Source organism: Lycium ferocissimum, chromosome 4 (assembly GCF_029784015.1).
Source record: "Lycium ferocissimum isolate CSIRO_LF1 chromosome 4, AGI_CSIRO_Lferr_CH_V1, whole genome shotgun sequence".
Lineage (NCBI taxonomy): Eukaryota > Viridiplantae > Streptophyta > Magnoliopsida > Solanales > Solanaceae > Lycium > Lycium ferocissimum.
In genome coordinates, this window is record NC_081345.1 from 18,821,978 (window position 1) to 18,846,522 (window position 24,545).

The 24,545-nt window shown below is 36.6% G+C and overlaps 2 protein-coding genes across 5 annotated transcripts; one reads left to right on the forward strand and one right to left on the reverse strand.

The window, feature by feature from the left end:
• The first annotated feature begins 3,621 nt into the window (after positions 1-3,621).
• Positions 3,622-14,401, forward strand: LOC132051704 (cyclic nucleotide-gated ion channel 1-like). Its single transcript, XM_059442883.1, has 8 exons — positions 3,622-4,076; positions 5,097-5,230; positions 5,683-6,163; positions 6,493-6,705; positions 7,005-7,288; positions 12,430-12,541; positions 12,985-13,221; positions 13,417-14,401. The coding sequence occupies exons 2-8, from the start codon at positions 5,202-5,204 to the stop codon at positions 14,122-14,124; spliced, it is 2,064 nt and encodes a 687-aa protein (XP_059298866.1). The 5' UTR covers positions 3,622-4,076; positions 5,097-5,201; the 3' UTR covers positions 14,125-14,401.
• Positions 14,402-15,011: 610 nt separating this feature from the next.
• On the reverse strand, positions 15,012-21,763 carry LOC132051705 (plastidial pyruvate kinase 4, chloroplastic). Of its 4 annotated transcripts, XM_059442887.1 has the most exons (6): positions 21,617-21,747; positions 21,435-21,495; positions 20,378-20,485; positions 19,718-20,145; positions 17,411-19,060; positions 15,012-15,367 (listed from the first exon to the last, which is right to left on the reverse strand). In XM_059442887.1, the coding sequence occupies exons 3-6, from the start codon at positions 20,435-20,437 to the stop codon at positions 15,232-15,234; spliced, it is 2,274 nt and encodes a 757-aa protein (XP_059298870.1). In that variant the 5' UTR covers positions 20,438-20,485; positions 21,435-21,495; positions 21,617-21,747; the 3' UTR covers positions 15,012-15,231. The 4 variants fall into 4 exon arrangements, with proteins under 4 accessions (XP_059298870.1, XP_059298867.1, XP_059298869.1 ...); XM_059442884.1 differs by lacking the exon at positions 21,435-21,495 and having other exon boundaries at positions 21,617-21,763; XM_059442886.1 differs by lacking the exon at positions 21,617-21,747 and having other exon boundaries at positions 21,435-21,571.
• Positions 21,764-24,545: the final 2,782 nt, after the last annotated feature.

The following is a 24,545-nucleotide window of genomic DNA, read 5'->3' on the forward strand; positions in this document are numbered from 1 at the left end:
GTTCCTTTTTTCCTCTAGAATGATTTGAAATTTTGAAGCATCGAAGAGGATAACATCCGCTTCAAGAAACACACATCCCTGTCGAAGAAACTGCACGGTTTTTCCCGTCAAATGGGCTGATTTCTAATTTTGCCCTTCAAAATCGAACTTATGCCTAGTGAAATATAAGTCTTTTAAGGGCGCGGGTATAACTTGTGGGACATTATGATGCGAAAATATAAACGTATGCCCCACAGAAAATTTTGGTTGTTACGAGGGACAAAAATTAAAGACCAGCACAAAAAGGGGAAACGTGCAACCAATAAATGTCACGGGACTTCATTTTGTGTTTAGCTATTAGGCAATTGTGTGATGTTGGCCTGTTGGGCACATACAGGGATGGGTCATAATCTATGGTTTTAACCAGAGCTAAACAAAACGAAGATTAGCTGCTACTCACGCTAATTTTAATAACTAACTTTGCATGATTTGAATTGGTTTCTGCAGCAATCAAGAAGGCACGAAAAGAAGTTAGGAGAGAAATAGGCAAATAGCCAAAAGTCCTGTCAGCAATCACCAAAACAAGCATTAATTATCTCGACATATATTATACTTAGAAATTTAACAACTGCCCCTAAAAAAGGGTCATCTTCAGGAAAGTTGTGTCCTTAAGCTATAATTTATATCAATTTTGCCTCAAAGTCACGGCCAGACAGTTGACAAACTAAATGGAGGATACTGCCTAAAACTTGACATTGTCAAATTCAGGAATCATGAGGTGTGTGACTAATACAATAGTTTGCCACACGCTACCTTGAATATGCTACAAAAAGGAGTAATAATTAATTTATCTCAACAGTTACCTTTACACCCACCTCACTTATGATAATACGTAAAATGACCTTAAGGAGCCCTTTAGACATGGTTTGAAATTATATTTGGACATGTAATTTGGATATCTTAAGTTATATTTTCTCTTATAGACATAAAAATCCGACAAGTTGTGAAAACTATCAAAACATTCCTAATTCTTTTACAATCTTACCAAATGGACAAGTCATAGTTCATCACAAAATTAATACGCTACTAGAAGACCTTTCTGAAAAATAAAACATCAATTAATCAAAGTTTAGTTCAATAAAAACGAAAATTTAACATGAATAGTAATGTAATTACTCTTTAATATAATCCTCCCACATGGTAGACATAAATAAAGGTTAGCGGAAGTTAATGAGGTTGGTAAATGGTTGGTGGGAGTAGTTGTTAAAAATATTTACCAAGTTATGGGTCTTTTTTTATAAAATATAAACTTATGAGTCAAGTTTTATATTTAAAATTTTTGAAACCATGGTATGAAACCCCAAATCATGTCTTTTTGGATGATTTGGGGTTTCAAACCATGGTTTGAAACCATGAGATGAAATGCATATCCAAACGCTGGTTTCATCTCATGGTTTCAAACCATGATTTCAAACCGCATGTCCAAACGCCTACTTTACTTATATCCACTACAATTATAACATATTATACATCGTATTTTGAAATTCAACATATTATACATCATATTTTGAAATTCACTCATTTATGCCTGAAATAGATTTACAAATAGATACTAGTAGTGATCAGTTATTTTATGTCTTAACGGTCGTTTTATAGAAGTCAAACTCTAGGGGTCGGAGATGAGATGTACCAGGATTAAGTTTGAGATTAATTTTATACTCTGTTTTGTAGAAAGTATAAATTTATTCTGGGATAAATTTATTTCTTCTACCAAACAGAGTATAATTAGGATTAATTTTATACTCTGTTTTGTAGAAAGTATAAATTTATCCTGGGATAAATTTTATTTTTTCTACCAAACATAGTATAATTAATCCCAAATTTAATTCCGGATATCCCACTTTATTCCATCAAACTTGCCAACTTGGTATTTTATTATCCCACCTCCTTCGTCTAGAATAATAATAATCCCAAGACTATAATCTCATGATAACTTAATCTCCGTACCAAACGATCCCTAAGGTTAAGTTTCAACTAAACATAAATACCCACGCACACATTTGAACCGAGGGAAATGAATGCGTGACATTCTGGTTGGCTCACGGGGGAGAAAATCAAACTTGTGAAAGTCAAATAGCAAATCTCTCAGGTCAAACGCTTTGACTTTGTAAACTTGTGTCGTCGTTCTCACATGGTAATTGCTCTTGGTTAAAATGAAAACCACTGCTCACTTCTCAAATCTAATGTTTCCCCATATTTAATGCATTTCTAAAGTATTGTCATTGCATAAAGTATTGTCATTTGAAAACCGTGGCATCAAAATTTTGTGGGACTCTAGCCCAATATTTATTAGGGTTTTTTGGAGACTACTCTCCCTAAATTCTAGCTCATACCTATATAAAGAGACACATATTTTCTTGAAAAGATATCTTGAAAATCTCATAAATCCTGAAATATTCACAAAGAGATCAAGCAATTAAATACTGGCTTTATCAAACTGCGTAATGCCCTCGAATTACGAAGAAATATTAGGAGAGAAGAATCAAGAAAAATAACATATTTGTACCCGCAAAATTTATCAATAAAATCGTTATTTTAAAATATTTTATTTGTGATTTGCAGTTATTTTTTACAAGTCAAAAAATTTGTTGCAAACAACAATAATTAACCAATGCACACCTTCATTTCAAATTTTATTTCATAAGCTTGATAAACTAATGCAATTTGATGTAAATTTTGAGTTTAAAAGAAAGCGAGACACGTGATAAATAGACAAAGACAGAATAAAAAAGAGAAAATCCAAGCAAGCGCCGCCGTCGATGTTACCTGTAACTGTGTGATTTTCAGCGACAGCTGACACCGGTTTGAAAAGCCATGAGAGGGCCCCAGTAAAACGAACTAGTAGGTCCCACAATCAAAAAAATTTGTGGATCCTCCACTTCAAGAAAATGACAGAAATGGTACTTTATTTTTTTCAGTGGGTTCAAAATAGTCCTTTAAGTATAATTTGAGCAGTTTTGGCCCTTTAAATTTGATGAAAGTGAGCACTTTTAGTTTTCGTCGGATATTTACCAAACTTAAGTTGTTAATTTAACTAAAATTGTAAAAATACAAAATATTTAACTGAAACTCACATTTGGAAGTACAAGTTTTATAGTTTATACTCCCTCCGTCCCATTTTATATGAAAGTGTTTGATTAAGCACGAAATTTAAGAAATAAATGAAGACTTTTAAAACTTGTGATTATTATTAAAGGTAAAAATGTAAATCTAAAATTGAATTGTTACTAAATATAAAAAGGTGTCAATTTTTTTTAGAACAAACTAAAAAGAAAAGAATGTTATATATAAATTGGGATGGAGGGAGTATTATTTTTAGATATTTCAAGTCTGGTGTAATTTTTTGAAGTGTAATTTCAGATAATTTTTTTAATTTGTGCCTAGTGTAATTTTTTATGCTACAATTTTCTAGATTTTTTACGAAAATTTCTAATGTCCTGACTATTTGAAGAAGTCTGGTGCAACTTTTTGAAGATCAACAACAATAACAACATACTCAGTGTAATTCCATAAGTGGAGTCCGGAAGGATAAGATGTACGCAGTCTACCTTTATGGGGATAGAGAGGTATATTTTGAAAACTTAAAGGACCATTTTTGTCATTTTGTCCGTCGACTTCAGTGGACTCTTTGTGACGAATCTCTCTCTCTTTATCTGTCTTCTAGTCTTCAGAACCAAAAAGGAAATCTGGGACAAGTTGTAAATAATCAAATCACACAACTACAAATCTCAGATGAACTTTCGCTCCATAAATCTCCTTGTCAAAACTTAGTTGTTTCTTGCTATTACAGAGTGGATTCGCCCGTGACCATAATATCAATTTGCTTTTGATACGTTCCAATTCTATTTCTTCAATCGGATAAATTTTGTTTTCTTTGTCCGGTGAACTTAATATTAGTAATTAAGCGATTTCTGCTTCTTGACTTGCTGGAATTTTACTCATTTCACGTGGGATAAAATTAGTGGTCTAAAGTCAACTCGGCCTAAGTGATTTTTTGGAAACTTAGGCGGCCAAGTCCGGACAAAAGAGGAGGTTAGGTAAGTTGATAGCCAACTTAATAATAAAGTTAATACATACAATTTGTTTGGTTATTTCATATTAGTCGACGATTGATGCATAGTTGATAGATTTATATTGGTTATTTAAATACTGCATCATTTCTCTTTGTGGGGGATTTGCTTCGTTGATTTTAATTTATAAATACTAGCAACTTGGAACCTTTTTTTTGGTAACTTGGTAGGTGGAAGAAATTCTCATTTTGGTAGACTTATATTAATATTCCTGTAACAAAATTAGGGAAATTTATGCTCTATGTCTACTGGAAGAAAATATTTGTTGTTGTAGGCCGTAGCCCATATTTTGAGTTTCTTGCCTGGTTTAGCCCATATTTGTGTATACAAGGTTGATACATCATGTATAATGCTTTCCTTTCAGTTATACTGTTGAATAATATTGTATAATTATTGTATATTGCGATACGTGGCGAAATATTTTATGTTGGGTTGTATATTTTTGAAAATTTCCCAAAAAATTATGGTTTCAACCATTGCTTGATGTTACAACTTTGAGAATTGAAAAATTAGGAAGTGCCCTCATGTTTGATGTTTTAGAATTTTGTAGCTGATCAAGGTATTGCATTTTGTAGCCCACTTTTTTGACTGGCAGTAAGTAGTACCCTAATGTAGAAATTTGCTGGTTGCCAAATTCTTATGGACGTCTCAAATACACTGTTGATTTTTCTAGAGTATTCAATGCCTTTGACTTCAACTTCATTTTTAGGTTCCAATTATTTTTCAATATTTATGTCACGGCTATAGATTTCCTGTTTAATTACTTATCGATCTCTCTCATGAAAAGAATAAGTTAGATCTTTTTTGGCTCTTGTGACGACAGAGCGTTATGCATCTTAAGCATCTTTGACTTTGTTGAAAGCATTTAATTCTTGTCTGTTAATCTGTCTTAAAAGGAAATTTTTTGTGGTTGTTTGGTGTACCTGTAGTTATACTCGGAGAGAATCAAGATTTCAAATATCTGACAAACAATACTAATTTTTTCAGGGAATGGTATTTGCTCTTGGCTGTGCTACTCGAGATAGTTTCCATCGAGAAACTTGTTGCCCCTAGAATGATTTTGGAAGTTAATCTTCTGCATTGGCTTAAGTTATGAATCATCGGCAAGAGGAGTTTTCGAGGTCAGTTTTCTGAGAACCTTGAGAAGCCCCATTTGTTTTCTCAGTCCGCTAAATGGATTTTCCAGGTCACACGGTTTAAGTAGTTTCTGTCTGAATGTAAGCTAATGGAATTAAAGGAGTAAGTAAAACAAACTAACAGATTAAAGAGATCCATAAGTGGAAAGTAAACTAATTCTGCACCTGAAGGGAAAGAATAGAAAGAGTGGATAGCCTTTTCTATTTGAAATTGTAAAAGAAGAGAAAATTAAAAGGGAGGTTTAAGCACATTTAATTTTGGTTACTTTATTGGGTAACTTTGATATTTACGAAAAAGCTTAAGTAAGAAAATTTGACAATGGACTATTCCCTTTTGTCGAGTATATCTATAGATGTTGCATAACTATGTATCCCAATTTATTGACATTTTAGTGCCAACTTGTTTTTTTTTAATACGTAAATTGGTCGCCTTGCAGGTTTCAGGATTGGAAATCAGAGAAAAGCTCTGAAGGAAATTTTCATAAATGGAGGGCCAAAAGCATAATACAAGCCGTAAAATCTAGTCTAAGTGGTTTTGTGGAAGAAAACCTGGGATCCAACAAGAACATTCTTGATCCGCAAGGACCTTTTCTTCAAAAGTGGAACAAAATATTCGTATTATCCTGTGTAATTGCGATCTCCTTGGATCCATTGTTCCTTTACATTCCAGTGATTGATAATGACAACAAATGCCTGGGGTTAGACAGAACATTGGAGGTCACAGCTAGTGTTTTGCGTTCTTTTACTGATATATTTTACTTTCTTCATATTGCCCTTCAATTTCGAACTGGTTTCATTGCTCCTTCTTCACGTGTATTTGGAAGAGGTGTTTTGGTTGAAAATGCTTGGGAGATAGCAAAGAGATACTTGTCCACTTACTTCTTGATCGATATTCTTGCAGTTCTACCACTACCACAGGTGCAAATGACTAAACCTCAAAACGTTACTTTGGCTTTTGACTGAAGAAAGTCCTAGTCCGTTGCAATAACACATGGTTGTAGATCTATTCTCTTTAAAAAAAAAAAAAAAAGCACATGGTTGGTAGATCTTGTGAAAAGATTATTCCGGTTCAAGCAGACGATGTGTCGTCTGTCGCGGATATTAGATTTACATGATGTGGGGCCATTCTTACACTACATGTGTTTATAGATCTCCTTCAAATAATTGCATGTTGGTTTTTACCTATTCCCTAGGTAAATAAAAGTGTATGTTCAGTTGTTTACTCTTATCCTTCTATGTATTTTCAGGTTGTAATTTTAATTGTAATCCCTAAGTTGCGGGGTGCAAGATCTTTGAATACCAAGAATTTGCTGAAGTCTGTTGTCTTTTTTCAATATATTCCAAGGGTCCTTCGAGTTTATCCTTTATATAAAGACGTCACAAGAACCTCTGGCATACTCACTGAAACGGCATGGGCTGGAGCTGCCTTCAATCTCTTCCTGTATATGCTTGCCAGCCATGTAAGTCTGCACAAGCTTGAGTTACAATTCTGATGGATAGGCTATATACTGTTCCACCTAAAGTTACTTATGGATGATTCTATCTAAAAGGCGTCATTTAAAAAATTTTCATGTTTGTACCAATTGGTATCATAGAAATAAAGTTTTGTAGAATTTCAGTCATCTTAAGTTTTTCCTGGCATACAAGCTTATGCTGTACCAGCAGATATCACTAGTATGATGAAATAATTACATCATTCTCTATTGTATACTATCGTGGACTCATTAGACTGGGAATTGAGTGGCTTCCTGCTCTTTAGGTACTTGGAGCCTTTTGGTATCTGTTTTCTATCGAGCGTGAAACTACTTGCTGGAAACAAGCTTGTGGAAACTCCTCTGCCTGTCGTCATGCCTCAATGTATTGTGATGGTGATCATACCAGATTTAAAACGTTGCTGAATATTTCCTGTCCTATAGAGACACCAAATGCAACGCTCTTTGATTTTGGGATATTCCTTGACGCTCTCCAAACAGATGTTGTGGGATCAATGAATTTTCCACAGAAGTTTTTTTATTGTTTCTGGTGGGGTTTACAAAATTTAAGGTATGCTTGCACTCTGTGCTTGTATTTTGCATATTAAAAAGCATGTCTATTAGATCTTTATACCAAGTGTCATTCTGTTTAACTACATTTGCATGTATATGTAGTTATTATTAACCATCTATTGAAATCTCAAGCAGGAATAGAAAGTAGCGCGTTTTTTTGACTTACATAGTGTATGCGTAGCTTGAGCATATTAGACTTTGCGATGCTAGAGCATTGGGTTGGTTCTTATTTATACTGTTGAATTTTGTGACCATCTCATCTAATTGCTCAAACTGTTTGCACGAGAATATTATTATCTATTAATTTAATTTCGCCTCACAATACGTCATGTCACGTGTGGCATAATTCTTTTTCTTTTTCTCTTTTCTCTTTTTTTTTTTTTTTTGGGTGGGGGAGGGGACTAAGCACGTGAAAATATTAGGTTCACAATACGTCATGTCCGTTGATATTTTGTAACCACCTCGTTTAGAAATTTGAACTTCAGAGAGACGATACTTTTATCTATTTCTTTAGGTCTACAACAGATGCCATTCAAGAGAATTCATTTTGATCATGGAAAATCTAATGTGCGTAAATAGGATGGGGATCATTGGTAAGCGAGAGGGAATTGTTTTTTGGGACGATGGGAAAACAAAGTGATGTTATTTGTCTGTATCTGAAAATAATTCCAAGACTGTAAAACAGAAACAGAGAAGGAGAAAGGAAAAAATCTGAGCCCACTGATTTCACAGTGTGTCCTTAAGGTACTTAATCCCCTCCCAGTACCCAAGGTTTAGAATTATTTTCTCCTATGATAGGATGGCTTTACCCTCACTGGCACTTGTGTAGCAGCACTTCAAACACTAGTGACCAACGAACTTAAATGGCGGCAGCAAATCACAGTTAATACTTATTTTTTGTTTCAAAGTAATGCAGAAAAAAGGAAATACTTTAGAAATTTCATAAGGTAAATTTGAGGAAATGGCCAAGTATTTATAGCCAACAGGTTGAGTCCAACGAAGAGGTGCAACTCCAAAGTTGCAACCTTTCTGGTGGCTGTTTGCGGAAAACGCCTTTAGTGGTGGTTTATGAAAAACTAACGGGAAAATAAAGCAGGAGGAAAAAATTAAATTACCGTTACAACAACGGGCGGAAAATATTAATATTAAACTATTTGTTGGTCCAAAATCAATCAATCAATCAGATCATTTGACCAAAGCTGAAGCCAAGCCATGCGAGCGACGGCGCAAGGTCATGCCACCATCTTCATAACTATTTAAGATAGAGTGGAGGTGCTTTTGTATTTAAACCCAATAAATGCTTGTTCCTCTTCCAATTTGGGAAAAAGTTCCTTTGAAGAAGGAATACAACAACAACAACAGCAGCAACCCAGTGAAATCCCACAATGTGGGGTCTGGGGAGGGTAGAGTGTACGCAGACCTTACTCCTAGCAAGGTAGAACGGCTGTTTCCGAAAGACCCTCGGCTCAATAGAAAGATAAAAAGAGGTCAGATAAGGCCAAGAAATTCAAAGCGATATGGAAATGAAAATAACGAAAGCGACTAAGCCATGATGAAGAGTTTGCAAAGGGCAGTAGCTATCACAGATAAAATAAGATAATCAAAGTACAGGAAATAACAGATAGTAGCAGAAATCAAAGCATAAGAACTTATATCGCGATAATGCGACTACTAATATGAAAGGATAAACGATACTATCTACTAGCCTTCTATCCTAATCTGAGTCCTCCATACCCTCCTATCTAAGGTCATGTCCTCGGTAGTCAGAATCGCGCCATGTCCTGTCTAATCACCTCTCCCCAATACTTTTTCGGCCTACCCCTACCTCTTCTGATACCATCCATGGCCAACCTCTCACACTTCCGCACTGGGGCATCTATGTCTCTCCTCTTCACATGCCCAAACCATCTCAATCGCTCTTCCCGCATCTTGTCTTCCACCGAGGCCACTCCTACCTTGTTCCGGATAGCCTCATTCCTAATCTTGTCACTCCTGGTGTGCCCACACATCCATCTCAACATTCTCATCTCGGCTACTTTCATCTTTTGAACATGAGAGATCTTAACTGGCCAACACTCCGCCCCATACAACATAATCGGTCTAACCACCACTTTGTAGAACTTGCCCTTTAGTTGTGGTGGCACCTTCTTATCACATAGCACTCCGGAAGCGAGCCTCCATATCATCCACCCTGCCCCAATACGATGTGTGACATCATCGTCAATCTCGCCGCTGACTTGTATAATAGACCCAAGATACTTGAAACTACTTTTCTTCCGGATGACACACGGGTACCAAGCCTCACTTCCACGCCGACCTCCCCGAGGTGCTTCACCGAACTTGCACTCCAAGTACTCGCTTGTCCTACTCGCCAACCCTTTAAACTCCGCAGTCCGTCTCCAACCCTCCCGCTAGCGTTAACTCCGCTACGAGTCTCGTCGATCAGGACTATGTCATCCGCGAAAAGCATACACCATGGCACCTCACCTTGAATTTTCCGCGTCAATCCATCCATCACCAAGGCAAATAAAAACGGACTAAGAGTTGATCCTTTATGCAACCCCATCACAACTGGAAAGTACTCTGAGTCTCCTCCTACTGTCCTTACCTCGGTCTTGCTCCCTCATGATGTCCTTGATCACCCTAATATACGCCACAGGTACACCTTTAGCCTCCAAGCATCTCCATAGGATCTCCTTTGGAACTTTGTTGTAAGCCTTTTCTAGGTCGATGAATACCATGTGTAAGTCCCTCTTCCTCTCCCTATACTGCTCCACCAGTCTCCTTACAAAATGGATGACTTCTGTAGTTGAGCGTCCCGGCATAAATTCAAACTGGTTCTCTGAAATAGATACGCCTTTCCTCACCCTCATCTCCACCACCCTTTCCCACACTTTCATAGCATGGCTTAGTAGCTTGATACCTCTATAGTTGTTGCAACTCTGGAAATAGATATGCCTTTGAACAAGGAATCATTTCAAATATTCTCATTTCCCATTCACACCATATTTGACCAAAAAACCCAACAAGTGAGAGATGGATGTTTTGTTACAAAAGGGGACGGGATGTTTCTACTTGTATGTCAATAGCATCTAGGGCAAGCCCAAGGATGGTTCATGTGCAAAAAATCTCTTAAGCTCTTGACACAAGGGATATCCTTTAAAGTTATATGGGTTGGCATCGGTCAATTTAGTTTGGTTATTTCGGTTTTGGTTTATAAATAAGTAAACTGAAAGCGAATGGGAATAGGTTCTATTGGATCTTTGATATTTTTGGTTTGGTTTTTCTGTTTGAATCTAATTTTCAAGCTTAGCAAAATTGGTCTACTCTTTCCTCTAAAAGAAATTGGGTTAAAAAAAGATAATTAGGCCAAATAAATGAATAATTTTGATAGAAATGTCTACAACATTAAACAAATAAGAGCCTAAAGGCTCAGTTCCAACAGAGACAAGAAATACTAGGTGATTTCTTCCCATCTATCCCAGCGCGGGGTCTAAGTTGGTGGGAGGTATCAAGGTGTGCGCAAGCTGGCTCGTCTCACCACCTTTATCAAAAAGAAAAAGAAAAAGCCAAAGTAAATTAGAAAAACAAAGACCCACTGGCCACTGGTGCAGCATTCAGTAATCTGAAATGTTAACTGGTGCTTCCTTATCAAAAATATCCATTCGTATAGAGGATGTTAACTTTTTCGACATTTGCTTGCTCGGGCAACACTAAAAAATGGAGTTTAGTATCATACATGTTACATTCAGATTAACTTTACTATTGCGCATCTTTCCTCTATATCTTTTGTTTTCTTCCTTTTTCTGCAGTTTACGGGAAAATAAGAAATTTTGTTTTCCGGTTTTCATAAATTACAGTAGGATAATACGATTTATTCATTCTGTAAGACTAACTGATGTGAGACTCTCGAGAAATGGGCAATTTCTTTAGAATGCTCGAGGGTATTTAATCGTGATTGTTTAAAAACGGAACTTGCGAGGAAACTTGTAAGCGTTTACTAGGGGGCATGAGTTGTGATATCCTCTTCAACCTAGTCATAGAAAATATAATTCTCCTTTCAATGATTTCTCCTTTTCCTATAGATGGATTGGACAATGAGATGGTATTTTCTTGACCGGCCTAATATTATATTTAGCATTGCTATGGAAGAAAAAGACGGCATTAAGTGGTAAGAAAACCCAAATGTATATGAAAACACCCCCACGTGATGGAAAAGTTCCAAACAAGTATGTCCCAACTTTTCTAACATTTCTTTCGAAATATGATAAATGTATGACCTTTGTCAATAAGACCATATACATTATTCCGTTTAGTAAACAACGTTTTCAACTCTAGCTCTCTTCTTGACAACCTTGTTGTTTTCCCATGAAAGAAATTATTAATCAAATTTTATTTTAATGTTCTGCATCAGTCTTTTAATGGAATATGACTAGACATTAATGTAGGAAGCAAACTGCACGTAGCCTATCTCATCTACTTCTTGCCACATATATTTAGTTGTTCAGTTAAACTGATTTTTCTTCACAGAACCAAAAAAACGAACAGAAACCCGGAATCTTTGTAAATTTTAAACCCACACCGACCAACAACAACATACTCAGTGTAGTCCCATAAGTGGGGAGGATGAGATGTACGCAGACCTTACCCCTACCTTTGTGGGGTAGGGAGGTTGTTTCCGATAAACCCACACCGACCGAGTAACTTAAAAAATGGGACTGGAAAGGGCTGTTACTTTTGTTTAGTCAGTGTTTTTGGTTAAAACCGAATGATGCCTACCCCTAGTAGAGCATATCTCCATTCGAAAATTTGGCTTCGGAATAGAAACTGAGCAAAGACTCTTTCCTTTGAGGTCAATGAGGTTGGACTGATCTCCCAAAACTCGATTCATCGCCGAAGAAATTAAATTTCTTTACTTTCAGATTGTATTTTAGCTCCTCTCTTTTTTTCAGCCTTGTTGACATTTTCAGTGAGCATTTCTGATATGTTCGCTTTTGTTTATCTATGTTGGATATTTACTTTCCAGGCTAGGATTGCTGTTTCCTGTTAGAATTCTGAGTTGTGTCTTAAAGAGTTTATTTTCGTTTGATTTTTCTTTCTGTGGTTATTCTAACCGAACTTCAATCCTTTATGTTGCAGTTCCCTTGGTCAAAACCTCCAAACAAGTACCTTCGTCTGGGAAATTTGCTTTGCAGTTTTCATTTCCATCTCAGGCCTGGTGCTATTTGCCCTTCTCATTGGAAATATGCAGGTAGCTCTGTGACTTTCAGTGTTATGTTCACTGTTTGGGAAATTCTTAAATGACATTTGACTGTATACGAGCACATGAAAATAAAATAAAACTTGTATTGCAGAGTTCTCATTCTGATACATGACACCTCCTTTCTGTGTGATGTTGGAACCTGTTTAATTTGGTTTATTTGAAATATCAATTTATTTGCTGACTTGTTATGGTTTCTGGTACGTCTTATGTGAGTAAAACAACCTCATGGATTGATTTGTCAACCTTATGGTAGGCCATGATGCCCAGTAGAAACATCTTTCTGGAATAGCATAGGCTGTGAAGTAAGTTGCATTAATAAATGAATGGTGCAGGGATTTATGGCTTTTAGAAAGTGTGTCATTTTACTCAGTGGTCGTACTTGGAAATTTTCATCTCAGGCTCTAATCAACTGAAATAATTGTTTGTGACAGACATGTCTGCAGTCCTCAACAATAAGACTAGAGGAGATGAGAGTGAAAAGGCGAGATGCAGAACAGTGGATGTCACATCGGTTACTCCCTGAGAACCTCAGAGAGCGAATAAGGCGCTATGAGCAATACAGGTGGCAGGAAACTAGGGGTGTTGATGAAGAGAATCTGATTCACAGCCTTCCCAAAGACCTCAGGAGAGATATAAAGCGCCATCTTTGTTTAGCTTTACTCATGAGAGTAAGTTTTATCACTCTTGCTCTTTGACTGTGGTTCACCCTTATTTCGCGAATATAAATTGATCTATCCCCCCTCTTAACAGTTGCCATCATAACCAAGATGAACTTGTTATATATACAAGTGATTTTTTGAGAGTAATATAGTAAAAAGATCTCTTTATCAGTTCCTCATTTTGTTATGCATGGATATTTTAAGGTGCCAATGTTTGAAAAACTGGATGAGCAACTCTTGGATGCACTATGCGACCGACTCAAGCCAGTGCTCTACACCGAGGACAGCTTCATTGTTCGTGAAGGTGACCCAGTTGATGAGATGTTGTTTGTAATGAGGGGCAAACTACTGTCTGTAACCACTAATGGAGGGAGGACAGGTTTTTTTAACTCCGAGTATCTAAAAGCTGGTGATTTTTGTGGAGAGGAGCTACTTACTTGGGCTCTTGACCCTCATTCATCAACTAACCTACCTATCTCAACCCGTACTGCACAAGCACTCTCAGAAGTTGAAGCATTTGCTTTAGTGGCTGATGATTTAAAGTTTGTGGCCTCTCAGTTCCGAAGACTTCACAGTAAACAGCTCCGCCATACTTTCAGGTTTTACTCAGGTCAATGGAGAACTTGGGCAGCTTGCTTCATACAAGCAGCATGGCGCAATCATTGCAGGAAGAAGGTAGAAGAGTCTCTTCGTGAAGAAGAAAGCAGGTTGCAAAATGCATTAGCAAAGGGAAGTCCCAGTTCACCAAGCTCACCAAGTTTTGGTGCAACCATCTATGCATCAAGATTTGCTGCTAATGCACTTCGTGCTTTGCGGCGCAACACAAAAAACAAAGCAAGGGTGCCAGACAGGATATCGCCCATTCTGCTTCAGAAACCTACGGAGCCAGATTTTACGGGTGAAGATAAATAACTGCCATTAATCAATGTAATGTCTTATCTTGTTGTAAATGATTGAGTTGCAATTTTGGTCTTGTTTCTTGTGTATAATGCATTTATAGGCAATTTCTTCAAGCCTTGAGGCTTGTTGGAATGAAAGCAATGGTATTTGTACAAAAAAAAAAAAAAATGATGCTTCTACCATTTTACCAGATCATCATAGGATCGATCCCCAACAATGACTACGCCTCAATTCCAAGCCAATTAATGTCAATAATATAAATCCTCAATATCCATTTGGACCTATTTTATTCTCGTGCATGTCTCTAACACACCGCTGATTTCCCTAAAAACTGATTAATTTTACATTGATTGTTGACATCAACTTACCACATTTCCCCACGCCCCAACCCCCGCCCCCCCCCCCAACCCCGCCTTTATGAGAACTTAGGACGTGCAACGTCAACAAATTCACAGATGCAAAGTTCTTCTTTATATTCTTTTGAGTGCGGATAAAGGCCTGATGACAATTTCTTTGTAGAGTTAATTAATTGATTTTAAAATGCCATCTACCCAAAAATCGTTCACCAGATAGAAAGATTAAACAAGGAATATCATCCGTTGTGACCGGGTTGGGTGCTGAATAACACCTGCTGTCAGCCTAATGCTTACCCCGTCAGTCTTCAACTGGTTTACCAATGCCAAAGCTCGGAATAAGCCATTTAACTTAAGCCCCAGATCATCAGAGTGCACAATACTTCTTACTTTTTTATTGGGCATACCATGGATTTCTATCTCTTCATAAATGTGCAAATGATGGTTGTTTTTCTTGGATAACAGCGGTGTTCAGCCAACTTTTGTGCACCTCAACTATTTCACTGGTTACCGAGTAACTCTTGCCCACCAAAATTTAGGCTAATGGAAGAAAATCACCTAGCATTTTTGTCTCTATTGAGATTTGAATCATGGTCTCACATGGTTCTTCTACAGTTCTAATATCAAAACAATAGGATTGTGAAATACTAATTATTTGGTTTCACTGAATATTGATGTATATACATAGCAGGACATGGTCATGGTGAAGCAGAGGATGTACACGAGTAGGGAGAACATATCAGCAGCTGCAAATACATCGAACCAACTAAGAGTCATGGCTTGATAAAGCAAGAGGCTTAAATTCCGCACTTGGCTTCCTGGAGTGATTGCTCAATATTTTCTGTAAGAAAGAGACGGCTTCCACAATGCATTTACCCTTGTTCAACATGATACAATTTGTCCTGCAATAAGAAAACAGATTAAATATGGTTGTGTTGTCAAAGAACATTCCCAGGAAAAAGGGGGGAAAGGTTGAGTTTCTGCTACAGTTCTAATACGAGTTAAAAACAGCACGTATTTGAGATTATTTGGAAGATTTTAAGGGGTTAGGCGGGTAATAATAGCTTGAGGATAAGTGGTTAGACAATGGCTTTTATTTCTTTTCCAACACTCCATGAAATTTACCTTTTTAGAAGATAATTTAACGATAGGGGGGTGGATGAAATCAGCGAGTCATTGAATTTATTGAAGCCAACTAAACTGGGTGATAACAGCAGGAATAAGATGATTTTGTTAGCTGATAAAAGTAGTGCACTCTCTGAGAAAGGTGATTATAAGATGTTAAAGGAGCTAGCTAGGCACTGGGAAGTTGATTGCATGGGAAATGATTTGGAAAACAAAAGCCTCCCCAAAGGTTTCTTGTTTTGGGTGACACAAGACACCATACAGAGGAGGGGTATTTCAATGAGTAGCAGATGCTTTTTATGTGAGAAAGCAGGAGAAACTGCTAATCATCTAATGCTGCATTGTGAATTTGTGATTCAACCTGGCAGGTTTGGACATTTTTTCTGTATGTTTTTGGGGTGCAGTGGGTGATGCCAAAAGATGTAAGAGCTTAATATCAAGTTGGCAAGGTTGAGGCAGATACAGAGGACTATCCCGTCGTGTATCATGTGGAATATTTGGCTGGAAAGAAATATGTTTTGAAGAGATGAAACAACATCTATCTACAGTGATATCTAATTGTAACCGTAGTCTGTTTTTGTGGTGCAAGACACAGGATAGAAAATATGGAACATCCTTTTGGGACTCCATGATGTCAAAAGACGTAATGAAGTCATCGTAATACTTTTTTTGTACTCTTCTGCAGTACCTTCTTGGTACTAGCTTTAATAAAACTATCTTAACCTTATAAAAAAACCATTATTTGACTGATTTAAGGGAAAGATATATTTTATTGATTGTATATGAGCTAGTAAGTCCTACTCAACACCAGTCCCATATCTCATGCCACAAACTAGAAGGGGCAGTCATTCCAACTTCCAAGTACCAGTTTTAAAGCAAAAGAATACCAAGTTCAACAGAAATGGAAAAGTTACTCTTACAAATTTAGACAAAATATCTCCATTATTATTTCAATTATCCAATTAATACTCATTCTTTGAAAATTATTAATGGTTCCTCAAATATGAAGAAGGGACGCCTTGTTACCAACCTCACCCCCCTCCCCACCCCCACCCACGCCACCCCCCTCCCCCCCAAAAAAAAAAAAAAAGAAGTCCCACATAGAAATGCTTATTAATTAGGAATTTCTCTAGAACCTGATTACAGTTGATCTTAAAACATTCAGGTCCTTTGCTGATTGTTTGTATCATCAACTGCAAGTAACTCTTTTCCCTGATTAGTTATTAGCATAAAAAATTTCAGGCTCTACATATTAGTTATTGGGAAACTATTTCTCTTCGTACTTGGTTTTCTATATAGCTTTTAATTTAATATTATATATACTTTCAGCCTCAAGTATATTTCCAGCAGAAGACGCTTTTTATCTCCCTCCCATGTTCCACCCATTTTATTGGCAAGTATATGATATATACATGCATTCAGAAGTTCCACACCTCAAAACTAGTTAAAATTATGCATGTGTGCTGAGAGAATCTTATTTCTTTGAGAAACTAATCCGGCAAAAGTGCATTCAAGTTTTTGATTTTATAACTTATGTCACATTTTAATGTTAGAAGTTGCAAGAAATTTTAAACTCAATTTAAGTATAATCAGCACTTGGTTCAAACAAACTAAAGAAATATATATTCCTCAATAATAGTTTTACCTTGTCTTAGTCAGGGAAGTGCAGCAAACTATCACGAAAATAAAGAAGCAACCAGATTATAACCTACTCAACTCCTCAGACCAAAATCCATCCCCCCCCCCCCCTCCCCCCCAAAAACACACACACACACACACAAAAAAAAAAAAAAAAAAAAAAAGGCAACGAGATTACTGACCTCATTCCTTCTTCCGCATCAGTAAGCTCAGCTCTAGTGGGTACTCCATACTTGACAAGCGACTCCAGGACCTGTGTAGCCCAAATGACAGGAACATGACCAGCTGCGCAGACGGAGATTATCTCCTTCTGTATATATGCCATGTTTTCCCATCCACACTCTACAGCAAGATCTCCTCTGGCAATCATAATGCCTAAAGGATTTGGCATTTTCATTGCCTCCAGTAGTAGGACCGGCAATTTCTCGAATCCTTCTTTTGTCTCAATCTTTAAAACAACCCCCAAGTCCCCTCTTTTCCGCGTCTCAAGTTCTTGGCGCAACAGTAGAATATCACGGACATCTCGCACAAATGAAACCCCCACCATGTCTGCATGGTTGGCCACAAAGTCAAGATCTATAAGGTCCTTTAAAGTGAGGCCTTCATACCGAATATTGCTCCGTGGAATATTTATGGACTTCTCTGACCCAAGTTTACTACCCCTGGGACCTGCATGGGTGATTGACACGAGAATTTCCGAAGTGCTAGTTGCTTTAATAATACCCCATATCTTCCCATCATCAAAAGCAATTGGTTCCCCGGGCTTCACTGAATCAAAAACATATTCAGATGAACAGGTCATCCTGTGAGCGCCAGTGGAAGAAATCAAATTGTTTTCTGCATTTTGACTATCTCGTGATATAGTCAACAAGTCACCAACCCTTAATTTGATAAATTGTTTGAGAGAAGGAACGTTTACTACTTGTCCACCAGCTGATAATTTCCTTCTCTTGTCCTTGATAAACAATTTTGCACCTGACTTGACATAAGCAGTCTTACTGCACTCAGCCATAAATCCAACGCCTGAGAAAATAGGATACCTGCTTAAGATCTTAAGTGTCCTTTGTTTTCCACGAGCATCAAATAATGTTACAACATCATTCACCTCGAGCTTATTAAGAAGTTCTTCACCGTCCACATGTAGAACAACATCAGGGGATACATGGGCAGGTGGAGAACCAGCTGCTGGGCTTGAGAGCCAAACCAGGGCAGGATATACCACTTGCCCATAAGCATTCTTCTTGGGAGATATTTTCAACACACATGGACCAGCTTGCAGTTTTCCAGTTCGAAGCTTGGGCCCAGCTAAGTCCATGAGAATTCGACAAGGCTTTTCAAGAATTTGAGAGCTTCTTTTCACCCTTCTGATAATCTCACTCCAAATTTCAGGGCTCCCATGGGCACAGTTGATACGAACAATCGTAGTTCCAGCATTTAGAAGATCTTTCACTAGTGTTTCACTTTCTATAGCTTCTTCGCCCACTGTTACCATGATATGAGTGTTTCTCTTCTCTGGCAATCCGCCCAATAACAGGTCTGCAGTATGGGATGCTCTCCTCCTTAGAGTACTAATAGAAAATTCCCCGTTCATTTGTTTGTCCAGACTTTTTGTTGAAGAGATTCCTTCACTATAAGAGATAGTATGACTTGAAGAATCATATTTTACGTTATCTAACAGCCAGATGCCAGCAGAAAGACTTGCTAGAACATGTTGATTTATTGTGCCTAAATCCAGGAAACCAATTGAAGAAAGTTCTTCTTTGAGCAGCTCTATATCAAGGCTTTTTAATGCCAAATAATGAATTAGGTTTGTCGCACTGACCAAGTAATTTCTGTCATTCATGGAATCTCAAGTTAGTTGCAGAAAAGATGATCAAGCAGGGAGAAAATAGCAGTAGAGTTGCTGGTGGAAAAGCCGAACACAGAGTAGGTATTCAGTGTGACCACTCTCACTCTCGATCACTTTAACCACATTACGCGTAAAGATTCAAATTTATTTTAAAGCACTCAAGTTGATAAAAAGGACAAGAGAAGATTGATGAAGTGTCAGTATTATACTGGCTAAATCCTCCATGCTGGCAATGTTTTCATTTTTTTTACCCCTCCCTAGCAGTTCCCGCCTTTTTTGCTCCCTTGGTGACTTGAACCCACAACCTCAGAGTTGGAGGTGGAGAGTGCTTACCATCTGAGCAACCCCCTCTTGTCAGCAATGTTTTCATTTTATAACAATAACCCTTCCATTAGTTCTTTCAAACACATCCTTTCTACACGTTTCAATTTATATTGTTATTTCTTGTCTTATGTTAACTTTATCTGCTGGTATTTCTCCTTTGGAAGTCTGAGAAAGGAGAAAAGGTGAGGGTAAACAGGCCTTTATCATCTCGCAATATAAATGGACATAACAGGCCTTTATTATCTCGCAATATAAATGGACATACTTTTTATCACCTTAACTGGAAAGGAAAATATTAAAAGAAAAGAAAACATACTTGTGGGACATTCTAAGTTTGGAAGCGTTCCATTGTTCCATTGCCAGTACATGCAAATGAACAGCCATCAGCTTAGCAAGTAGGCCACCATCTTTACCGTTGATCTCATTACTTCTAGGAATATCTTCACCACACGGCAACAAGGAAAAAGCTGTTTCCATTTCTGGTGCAAAAGAACTCCCATCTTCTTTCTGATCAACGACGACCGGATAATGAAAATAGTAATCTGAACCTTCCTTTTCAGCATCATCCCTTTCATTTGGAATAGCAAAGACAATGTTCTTTCTGGAAAGACTTCCATTATTACTGGCTACGAATGGGAAAACATGTTCCCTAAAGCCAGGAATTTTGAAAAATGGTTGTGGAATTGAGTACTTCTTGGACAGGTTGGAAGATCTAACAACCAAGAAAGAAGCAACTTGAAAGCCCTGCAGAAAGAAGAAGAAAAGAATGTCCCGCAATGTTACAAAAGAGTGAAACTAGGATAGCGCAACGAATAATTAGGGACTGTGAAAAGCATAGCTTAAAATATACCTAAGGACTTTAGCTAGCACTGGTTAGAACAAGGTACCCAAACTCCAACACAAGTTCATTTCTGACACTTTTATTGAACTAAACATTGTGCTCTACGAGTATCCTTATCAGAAGAGGATTACTTACATTATTTAACGATGCAGTTTGATTGGTGAATATGGCAACAGAAGCTACACCACCCAACATCTAAAGACAGCCGTTGATAGAGTCCACAGGCAGAGGGCAAATGAAAATCTGCAGAGGACAAAAGGAGAGCAGTTTAGACTTGAAGTCTCGCAGGTATGTTCACAACTAAATGTGAGAATGCACTACAACTTTTATTTTATTTTTGTTATAGAGGACCCAGCAAATAACACAATACCTAAGCTTAATGCTCCACTAGAAATACAAATGATTTGAAGCCATCTATTTTTACACACACAAATAGTACCTCACAAATTGTACTTCGCGTGTACAAGTAAACACGAATATCATTTCTCCTTGTTAACACCTAGTGTGACCATTTTCAATTCAGAACTCCTTTTATTATGATGTCATTTGATATCTTTCTATCATTAATCAATCCAGCTGATATAGATGCATTATAAATCTCCCTTAACAGTTAAAAACCACACATATTAACTCTGGAGTTGTCATGTTATAAGTTTCGTTTCGTTCCAAGGGCTTGAAATTACTTAACCCAAATAAGCCCTCAGAAATCAAATGAAGGATAGTATCATAACAAAACCAACTAAAACCTCAATTTGATTCACTAATTAGTCTTGAACACTTTACACATAAGTCCATATACACATTAAAGCACAAAAAAAAAAACACAATATTCCCCTAATTTCTTCCAGGTTCAATAGCCACAATAGCATAATCTAGAGTCCATCTTTCTTTTTTTACCCCACTTAGGTGAAACACATAACCACCATACTAATTTTGCAAAATCACCACTATTTCCATCTATTGAATAAACTTTTTAGCACCTTTCGTTCAGCTCACACAACCAAAGACAACCACAGAATACCAAGATAGTCACATTCCAAGAAGAACAAGAAAAGGAAGAAACTTTTTGGTGATTCAAATGAAATCATGTACTATAAAATTCTCAAGTGTATAACGCGGAAAAGGGAAAAGGGTGTATAAAGATTAAAGAATTGCAGAAAGCTGAAGAGTAATTTCCAACACTTTATAGCACCTTTCGTTCAGCTCACACAACCAAAGGCAAGCACAGAATACCAAGATTATCTTGACACGTGCTAAGAAGAACAAGAAAAGGAAGACACTTTGAGGTGATTCAAATGAAATCATGTACATAAAATTGACAAGTGTATACATAAAGATTAAATATTTGCAGAAAAGTGAAGAGAAATTTATTACCTGGAAATGGATTGGGAAGGAAAGCTAGTATTGGAAGAATGGATGAAAGAGAAAGGGTAAATAGGGAGTGTGGAGGGCGTGTGCCAGATTCAAGATTCTTCAGACGACTTATCTCTGTCTTTCACTTCTCTAGCTATACGGCATCCACATGTGCCACAAATCCATCCCGTCTTTTTCTTTCTTGTCCTCATTTTCATACTTGACCCCCAAAAAAAAAAAAAAAAAAACTACTCGTCCAAAAAGATTGGCTTAATTTAATTTGGGTGAAGTTTAAGAAACAATGGAAAGACTTTTAAAATATATGATCCAAAATAAGTATTGGATATTTATGTGGCTGTCAATTATCTCATAAAGTTAAATTATTTTTAAATATATAATTGTGTCAAATTTATTAGACAAACTAGGGATAAGGCATTAGTACCCTTGAACTTTGGCCAAAGTTGCTGCGATACACATTACCTTTAGCAGGCGTTTGGCAATGCGTTTTCAAACCATGGTTTGAAATCATGACCCCAAACCAGTGTTTGGACATGTGTTTTCACTCATGGTTTGAAACCATCGTTTCAACTTTTTAAAATATAAAATTTAACTCATAAGTTTATATTTTATAAAAAAGACCCATAAGTTTGTAGATATTTTTAATAATTACCCCAATCAATCATTTACCAATCTCATTAACTTCTACCAACATTTATTTATGTCTACCAACCTTTAATTTATGTGGAAGAATTATATTAAAGAGTAGTTACATTACTATTCATGTTAAATTTTCGTTTTTATTGAACTAAACTTTGATTAATTGATGTTGTATTTTTTAGAAAGGCCTTCTAGTAGTGTACTAATTTTGTCATGAACTTGTACTAATTTTGTTATGAACTATGACTTGCTTATTTGGTAAGATTGTATAAGAATTGAGAATGTTTTGATAGTTTTCACAATTTGACATTTATTATACTGTAAAATGTCCTATTACCCCCCCCCCACCCCCACCCCCCACCCCCCACAAAAAAAACTATTTTAATGTATAATAAATGTCACCCTAAGTGCTGACGTGACATAAAGAACCAAACATTTGACAAACATTGAAATACACGCGCTGCCACATGTAATTCACAATTTTTTTAATTTTTTTTTTAAATCTATTTCATTTTCTTCCTTTTTTTTTTCTTTTTAAGTCCGAAATGTAACGAAAATATTATTTTATATTTAGAAAAATGAAAAGGACATTTGTTATTATTATTGTTTTTGTATGAACTTGAAAAAGAAATAAAGGTGTTGAGCATATTCGAAGGTTGTTGAAGTTTTAAAGTTAGAGATTTAAGAGCTAAACTCATTCTAGATTCTTAATTGTCGATGAGATTCGAAAACGAAGAAAGAATTTCGAATCCACCATTGTTGAACCTTGAAAAAGTTCGAAGAACAAAAAAATGGGTTTGTCGAAATTCTTGGATGTTGGCCAAATTGATTATTTGGGTTTGATGATGATTTTGTTGTGAAGTTGTAGTTGAAATTTGAGCTTGATTGGTGCGGATTTAGTTAAGTTTTTGTTGAATTTTGAGACCAAAAATTAGATTTGGAGCTCTTGAAAATGGGTGATAAAATAGGGATGAGGAGCTTTTGAAAATCAGCTTTGGAACTCACACGTAGTCATTTCGTATAGGCTAAACCCCTTCTTTTTAAGTTTTGACGTGCTTGAAGGAGGTGTTCTCACGCCCTCCTCCACCTCAGCACATAAGATGCAAAAAAATATGGAAAAAAAAGGTTTAGGGTGGTAATAGGACCCTAGTAAAGGTAAGGTGTGTCGCAGCAACTTCGGCCAAAGTTCAGGGGATACTAGTGCCTTGTAGGGAAAGTAAAACAATCTTTTTTGGACAGAGAGAGTATGTGATATTTTAAATTTAATTAGGACATAAATGCTTTTTAATATAAAACTAATATTTGAACAGAAGTAACTCTAATTAAATCAAAACTTTAATAATTAACTAGCACAATTTGCTGGAGTTTGAAACTGCAGGAACGATTTATAGAACAATTCATGGAATTTGAAGTTATAATGGTTCAAACTCCATAACAATTCATGCAGTTTGAACTTATAAAGGTACAGACTCAAAAAAAAAATCATGAAATTTGAAATAGTTACTATGAAATAATGATAAGATTTTAAAATCTTCCCGATGCGAATTCGAATCTAATCGAGCCCTAATGCAAGTATTGGACACTAGGTGGGAAACAAAAAAAATAAAATAAATACCAATATAGTGTGTTGGAGTTTCACCTTTAAAAGTTCTGAACTCCGGCGTATTCCTTTGAAGTTTCACCTGTAAGGGAATTTCAAACTCCAGCATAGTGTAATAGAATTTCATTTATAAATATTTCGAACTTTAGCACACTATATTCAAATATTTTCGTGTTTTAGATAAAATTGTTTTTATCCAAATATTTTTTTTTCTGCATCAAAAAGTGGCCAAACACTTCATAATTCAGCGATAGTCGCTAAAATTTAATTAGCGTTCCTAAAAGTGGCTATTTGTTTGGTTTGCTTCAAATGTGGCTACAAAGAAAGCACTTGTATCTTGGGAGAGGATGTGCTTGCCTAAGTCAGTAGGTGGTTTAAATATCATTAACATCAACTTGTGAAATGGAGCAGCTTTGGCAAACACTTGTTGGGACCTTACTTTTAAAAAGGATAGTTTATGGATTAAATGGATACATGCTTACTACATTAAAGGCAACCAATTGGCTAGTATGAGCGTCCCCCAACAGGCTTCATGGATGGCAAAGCAAATTATTAAAGCACCAGCACTTTGCAACTTGTTCAGATAACACTTTTCCTAAGCAAATTGTGATCAGTAACATTTACCTTCAGCTGCTACCTGTCTTACCAAGGGTACACTGGAAGACTTTGGTTTTCAAGTCTTCAGCTAGACCA

Excerpts from the sequence above, each read along its gene's own strand:
- LOC132051704 (XM_059442883.1), top strand. The coding sequence starts at position 5,202 with ATGAATCATCGGCAAGAGGAGTTTTCGAG. Across the intron at positions 6,164-6,492 it reads CAGTTCTACCACTACCACAG|GTTGTAATTTTAATTGTAAT; the intron begins GTGCAAATGACT and ends ATGTATTTTCAG. Across the intron at positions 12,542-12,984 it reads TTCTCATTGGAAATATGCAG|ACATGTCTGCAGTCCTCAAC; the intron begins GTAGCTCTGTGA and ends TGTTTGTGACAG.
- LOC132051705 (XM_059442884.1), bottom strand. The coding sequence starts at position 20,437 with ATGTTGGGTGGTGTAGCTTCTGTTGCCATATTCACCAATCAAACTGCA. Across the intron at positions 20,146-20,377 it reads AAACTGCATCGTTAAATAAT|GGCTTTCAAGTTGCTTCTTT; the intron begins GTAAGTAATCCT and ends TTCTTTCTGCAG. Across the intron at positions 15,368-17,410 it reads GATGCGGAAGAAGGAATGAG|GACAAATTGTATCATGTTGA; the intron begins GTCAGTAATCTC and ends TTCTTATTGCAG.